Genomic DNA, 7041 nt, shown 5'->3' with positions numbered 1-7041 from the left:
ATTATTATTATTATTATTACATACATACCTTGGTCATGAAGGCCCGTGTGTGTGTCTGTGTCTGTGTGTGTGTATAAGTGTGTGCGGTAAGTGGCAGCCCGGAAATACATTGTGTTCTAGATGATGCGTGGGACCTTCATCAACTACCGTGTGGCTGACCTTAAACCTTAAATGGAGTGAGGAAGATTACCTGTACTAAGAGGCCAGGTGGAGGGAGGGAGGGAGGGTTATTTAGAGGGTGTAAGCGTAAGGGAGGGAAGAAGAAGAAGAAGAAGAAGAAGAGAGGGAGGAAAGGGAGAAGGTGATTGGGGGATGGAGGGACTGAAAGGGGAAGAAAAAGAATATAAATAATAATAGCTGTAAGAAAAAATTAAGTAAAAGTAAAAAAAAAAGTAAGGGAAAGTGTAAGTAATAGAGTAAAGTGCAAGAAGTAAGTACACAGTTAAGGTGTCTTTATTATTATACAGCAGACCAGGTAAAACAGTCTTGGTGTTACGATTACAAGAGAAGGTGGTTTAGGAGGGGGAAGGGAAGCACTGGTGATGACATACGAGCATCCTATTAAGTCCTTACCCCTAATTTGACCCCCTATTCCTAATTTGGCCCCCATTCCTAATTTGGTCTTATTCCTAATTTGGTTTTATTCCTAATTGGCCCAATTCTTGATAGTGTTCAGAATGTAAATAGGAATGTTGTAGAAAGACGTGTCTGATAAATGTGTTAAAATGAGATAGTTCTAGTCAAGTAAACAGACATACAGACTCAGACAGATTCTTTTCATGTCTACAATGTTCAGCTTAACGATGCCTCATGCAATGTAAATATTGATATACAGTAAGTCGAAGGCCGAGAATTATTCATATTCTAATCTCGTACAGCTGCAACACTTGATGATCCTTGACCAAATGATAATTGTGATAATTTTATGACTACTACTGCTATCATTATTATTATTATTATTATTATTATTATTATTATTATTATTATTATTATTATTTGTCATATATATAAAACAATCTACACACACACACACACACACACACACACACACACACACACACACGCACACACACACACACTAACACCTCATTTGTTTACTATTTAAGGAATCCATAAGACATCATTAAAAATATAGTAGAGTAAAAAAAAACGAAGCCTATTTAGGTTTTTTTCTGTCGTTGTTATTGTTGTCTGTCTGTCTGTTTAATGTTAGCGATGGTGTAAATTTGCAAGGCGTTTGTTATGTGTTTGCTTGAAGAGACCTAAATATAAATAAAACTGGACTAGCAAGCAGATTGATATTTAGACAGGTAGATAAATAGATAGACAGACTTCTAAACAGACACGACAATAGACAGGCATCTACTACTAGACAGATGAATATAAACCAAAGGAAATTTAGTCCTACAAATCATTTACATAGATACTAACTTTCTTCTCAGGGCTACAAGACAATAAGGGCAGAGTGTGGGGACTAGTTACCCTTATCACGCCCTAACAACAACAAAAGAGCAAGGAGTCAGCCGGGTCTGTTGTTACGGTAATGGGAGGAGACACAAAAAATACTGAGTGTTGATTAACCTTTGCGTGTGTGGGGTCTGCCATGTTGTTGATGTTTTCATGTAGTACGGACGCATGGTTAGACGCACGGAATTATGGACGTATGGTTAGCTGACGGACGCATGGTTAGACGTACAGACTCACAGACGCATGGCCAGACGTACGGACTTAAGAACGCATGAATGAACTCCGTTACACATGAGAACTTCCGTTATAATGCGTCCGTGTGGAACTAAGTTTGGTGAGATTTTGTCCGATTTTAGTGTAAACTCGTTTGTATTCACAACTCCGTGGTGGAATCACGGACGAACACGGACGGAATTACGGCCGCGTAAACTAAAATACTTAGACAGACAGACAGACACACACACACAAGCTAGCAATCAAGCATCACTAACAAGATCGATCCAAAGTTTGAGAGGTTTAGCCAAGCATCACCTCCCGCCACTCTTGTAGTCCTCCTTGACAGCCACAAATTAAACGGCACCTTCTGCTTCCTGTTGGAGGGGAAGCAGAAGACGACGATGTTAGTGTCCGAATGTTAGTGCTCTCTCTCTCTCTCTCTCTCTCTCTCTCTCTCTCGACTGGGTGTTACGGTATATAGTAAAGTTCGCTAGATACAGGTATTGATGTCAGTACCTAGACCCCACCACAAGCGGCGTGTTGAGGGAACTTGTCAGGTGAGATACGTATCAATTTCGCCTTGGTAATCCTGAAGTGATGATGATGATGATGATTAAGACAGATAGAGAAAGACAGAAAGAGATATAGACAGAGAGACAGATAGATCGATAGATAGGTAGATAGATAGATAGATCGATAGATAGATAGATAGATAGATAGATAAATAGATAGTGACCAAGCGAGCATGAGAGAAAGTGAGGTGTTTACTGACCATGATGTGGACTGGCCTCTATCAAGACCGGAAGTGCTTAAACTACCCAAACACAAGGTGATGATTCGAGGGGGTTTTTTTCTTTTACTTAATCGCGAAAAAAAATGTGACACAACAGATAGAAACAGGAAGCTGTCTCGAATCATGTGACTTAGTAATGCAAGTCATGTGAGACAAACTAATCCTGAGATTTCAATGCCTAATATAACCTAATCTTTATCCAAGTTAACCTACCTAAGCCTGACTTAACCTAACCTGATAACGATTAGTTCAACTTACTCTAATTAATTGAAATTTAACTTAGCCTGACCTAATCTATCTGGATTTAACCAAACCAAACCTAACATAACCTAATCTAACCTAACCTAACATAACCTAATCTAATCTAACCTAACCTAACATAACCTAATCTAACCAACACTGAAAATCCTTAGCTTTTATTGACACGAACTTAGTGAGGAATAAAAGAGTTAAACACAACAGAGGAGGATGTTAGCTTTGGTCTACATAAGCTTGAGGTGGTTGAGGCTACAGTCCTTTATTGCTCAACCAAAGGAATGTTGGCTGCCTTGGCTCTTGACTTCCCTCTTTCACGGTGTTACGATCGACGACATTGAAGTCATTTTGAATTTTAACATTAATTACTAATCACACGTGTTTATCTTAATTACTAATGTATTATATGGTGTAGGGCAATGGTGAAATAGAGAAATTGGGCAATAGTACGGATATATGAGGGTGGGCAATGATGACTTAACAAAAAGGTTGACCATGAGACAAGAATACGTTAGTGTACTAAAAGAAAACAGTTTGGGAATTGTAAGAGAATAATGGGCAATAGAACTAAAAAAAAAAGAAGGGCAATGGTACAAAATTGGACTAAGATACGAATTAATTATGGGCAAGGTTACTTAAATAGTGGGTATTGTTACAGAAATAATCGTCAATAGAACAGAATAGCGAGCAAAGGTACACAAAATAACGGGACATTATACAAAAATAGAAGACCATTCCATCAATATAACAAACAGTAAACCCCGAAAAAAATAAAAAGAACAGACTCAACAGTAACGGGCCATTAACGGTAGAAGGACAGTGACACGAAATTCTTGGGAATAATCGTATGAAACCGAGAGGGGATTAGTTATTTACATGCCTTAAGTTAGACAGCGACGAGACGTGAAGCCTCATACTACCGGGTCCGCTGGGGCGTATACGACAGCCGCCCACACTCCTCCTCCTTCTTCCCCTCCTGCTCCTCCCTCTCCTGCTCCTCCCTCTCCACCTCCTCCACCACCACCACCACCTCCTCTCTCTCCTCCTCCTCCTCCTCCTCCTCACTGCCACCAGTCGCTTCCTGGGTCATCCTTGCCCAGGCACACCCAGTTTTCAGGATGATGTAGGAGTGTGAAGGCTGTCTCCGTGTTTGCCGTGTTCGGAGTGTGTTGCCTTGATAGGAGTGTGTTGTCATATGATCATGGAGAGTTGTCGTGTTTGAAGGGTGTTGCCGTGTGATATAGAGTTCCCACAAAAGAGAATTCGTTGTTATTGAAGGGCGTTGCCATCCATTCATTGCAGGTTGCCATATAGAGAGGGTGTACCATATTATTAAAGGATCTATGCCATTGTGGTATAGATGCTATATTGTCATAGATGTTTGACATAATAGAATAGAAGGTTGTCATATTATTATACAATCTGATATATGTTAGTTTAAAGTTACAATATTATCAAAGAGGATCACCATATTGGGAAGTACCACCACTGTACCCTCTCTACCACCACTGTACCCTCTCTACCACCACTGTACCATCTCTACCCCCACTGTACCCTCTCTACCACCACTGTACTCTCTCTACCACCACTGTACCCTCTCTACCACCACTGTACCATCTCTACCCCCACTGTACCCTCTCTACCACCACTGTACCCTCTCTACCACCACTGTACCCTCTCTACCACCACTGTACCCTCTCTACCACCACTGTACCCTCTCTACCACCACTGTACCCTCTCTACCACCACTGTACCACCACTGTACCCTCTCTACCCCCACTGTACCCTCTCTACCACCACTGTACCCTCTCTACCACCACTGTACCTTCTCTACCACCACTGTACCCTCTCTACCACCACTGTACCCTCTCTACCACCACTGTACCGTCCCTACCACCACTGTACCGTCCCTACCACCACTGTACCGTCCCCACCCCAACTGTACCGTCCCTACTACCACTGTACCCTCTCTACCACCACTGTACCGTCTCTACCACCACTGTACCGTCCCTACCACCACTGTACCGTCCCTACTACAGTACCACCGTCACACCGTACCGTATAAGACTTTGCAGCCCCACGTTCACTCTGATTATCAAGGTCTCAATTATTATCGCCTCAACGCCACGCTTTCTACTCCAGCCTCACGTAGTTCACTGTTTCTGTAGGAAGTGGGTGGGTGAGGAGTGTGGGTGGGGTGGGAAGTGGGTGGGTGAGGAGTGTGGGTGGGAAGTGGGTGGGTGAGGAGTGTGGGTGGGAAGTGGGTGGGGTGGGGAGTGCGTGTGTGTGGGGGGGGTGTGGATGGGGAATGGGTGCCTGAGTGGGTGGAGAAGTGGGTGTTTGTGGGTAGGGAGTGTGAGTGTGTGGTTGAGGAGTGGTCTGTGTGGGCATGTTGAGTGGATATGTGTGGGTGGGGAAGGAGGAAAAGGTGTGTGGGGATTGGGATAGGAAGTGATGGTGGGGAAGGAAATGAGGAGTAGAGGTGAGGAATAAAATGTATTCATGTTAACTGTTAATTTCTTAAGACAAAGTTTAGTGTTGTTCTAACGAGGTTCTGTACGCTATATCGAGGTGGTCCTGTCCTGGAAACACGAGACTCTTAGTAGTAGCCGTTTTAAAAGACCTGTTAAGGACGGCCAGTTACAATAATGATGCATAATTTAACCCCTTCCTACTCCTGGTCACTGACTCACCCACTTACCCACTGACGGAGAATTAACTAATCTATTCACTATCCTTACACGTGACTAGTTTATTCCTATTTCATAAACTGAAAATCATTTATTCTATCAAAACCTTTGTATCATCGTTAATAAAATATCACGATCAATATGTAAATAGGTAAACATTCCATAATTCTAACTTGTTGAAACAGGTTGAGTGTACCAGGGGACGACCTCTCACTCACCTGCCTCTCAAGTTCAGGTGCGACACGCGGCTGTAGTATCACTGGCTGTATTCTGCATTAACTTTGTATTATCAAATCATTCTCACGGAAGTTTTTTTTTTTTAATTATCGTAACTTCAGGTTGTTATTCTCATTTAGATCCATTTTCGTCTTAGTGTTAATCATTCGAGTTTTAAAATGGACTTGTGTGTGTGTGTGTTTATGTTCCCTGACCTTGGATGATACGAGTAAACTCAGTCATTCAACTTTCATTTGGTGGCAGAGGCGTCGATACATTATATTACATCAGGAGCTGAGAGATAGCCCCCCCCCCTCACCCCTAAGTATATCCACACAGACTCAAGAGACATACACACGGATATAAACACTGAAATACAAACAAACACACGCAGACAAACACGCAGATACACAAAAACAGACAAATATGAATTTATCTTTCAACGGCGATAAATACCACAAGAAGGCTAGAACTCTCAACGTCAACACACAGGACAGACGAACAGACGGAGGGTAAACACGAGAAAACACAAATCACAACTCATCGTTTTAAAAATGGTAAACATAACAGAATCACAAAGCAAGAACACACACACACACACACACACATACATATACACACACACGAGTTGAGTTAATCTAGGGGAAAATACATCCGGATTTAAGGTGGAGACGGAAGAGTGTTGAAGAGTAGTACCGAGAGGTTATGCGTAACTTACCTTCAGCAGCAGGAGACAACAGCAGGAACACAGCAGCAGTAAGAGCAGTAGTAGCACACGCTAGCTTGACACACTGCGCCATCCTGATCAAGTATATCGAAAGACCTAAAATCTAAACCTCACGTTTCCCGCCAATACGGAGGAATTCGCTATCTGACAACTCGACTTGGCAGGTTTGTGTACGGAGGTTTATATTACGGTCTTACGTTAGAGGGTTGGCGACTGTTTCAACCACTAGCACGCTCCACTACCTTCCACTGTGATTCTACAATACCAAATGACAGCACCAACTCACGTGTCGGAGGCTTTATATACTCTTTTGCTGGTGCAGCAAGCGGCGGAGACGTCACGGCCAACCCCGTTAGCCTGACGTAACATGTTTTTCTGCCACTGTGAGCGACGATTTATCACAAACAACTTAGAATTAACTTAAGTATTATGAGTGGATTTTATCGTAAAGATTACTAATAGAAAAATATTGTGAGAGCTTAGGGAAGAAAGAAGTTTTATCATATCTGAACCTAGATAATCAAGATAATTGAATCTATCATCTTGACACGCATCTGGTATTTATTAGAAGAGAAATTTTTCCTAAGTGAGTAAAAAATAGTAAGGATTCACCTTTAACAGGAACACATCGAAACGGAAAGTCGGAAACATGAATAATTTTTTTGATCAACCGATGA

The 7041-nt window shown here is 42.0% G+C and overlaps 1 protein-coding gene across 1 annotated transcript in view; it reads right to left on the bottom strand.

The window, feature by feature from the left end:
* The window catches only part of LOC121871845 (putative tyrosinase-like protein tyr-3), a 23660-nt gene extending 17026 nt beyond the window's left edge, over window positions 1-6634 (bottom strand). Inside the window, exon 1 of the mRNA XM_042374387.1 lies at window positions 6356-6634. Within this exon, the coding sequence (XP_042230321.1) occupies window positions 6356-6437 (82 nt within the window). The 5' untranslated portion in view covers window positions 6438-6634. The remainder of the gene's footprint in view (window positions 1-6355) is intronic.
* Window positions 6635-7041: the final 407 nt, after the last annotated feature.

Source organism: Homarus americanus, unplaced genomic scaffold (assembly GCF_018991925.1).
Source record: "Homarus americanus isolate GMGI-L3 unplaced genomic scaffold, GMGI_Hamer_2.0 scaffold39675, whole genome shotgun sequence".
Classification (NCBI taxonomy): Eukaryota; Metazoa; Arthropoda; class Malacostraca; order Decapoda; family Nephropidae; genus Homarus; species Homarus americanus.
This window is presented reverse-complemented; position numbering and strand designations above follow the sequence as displayed.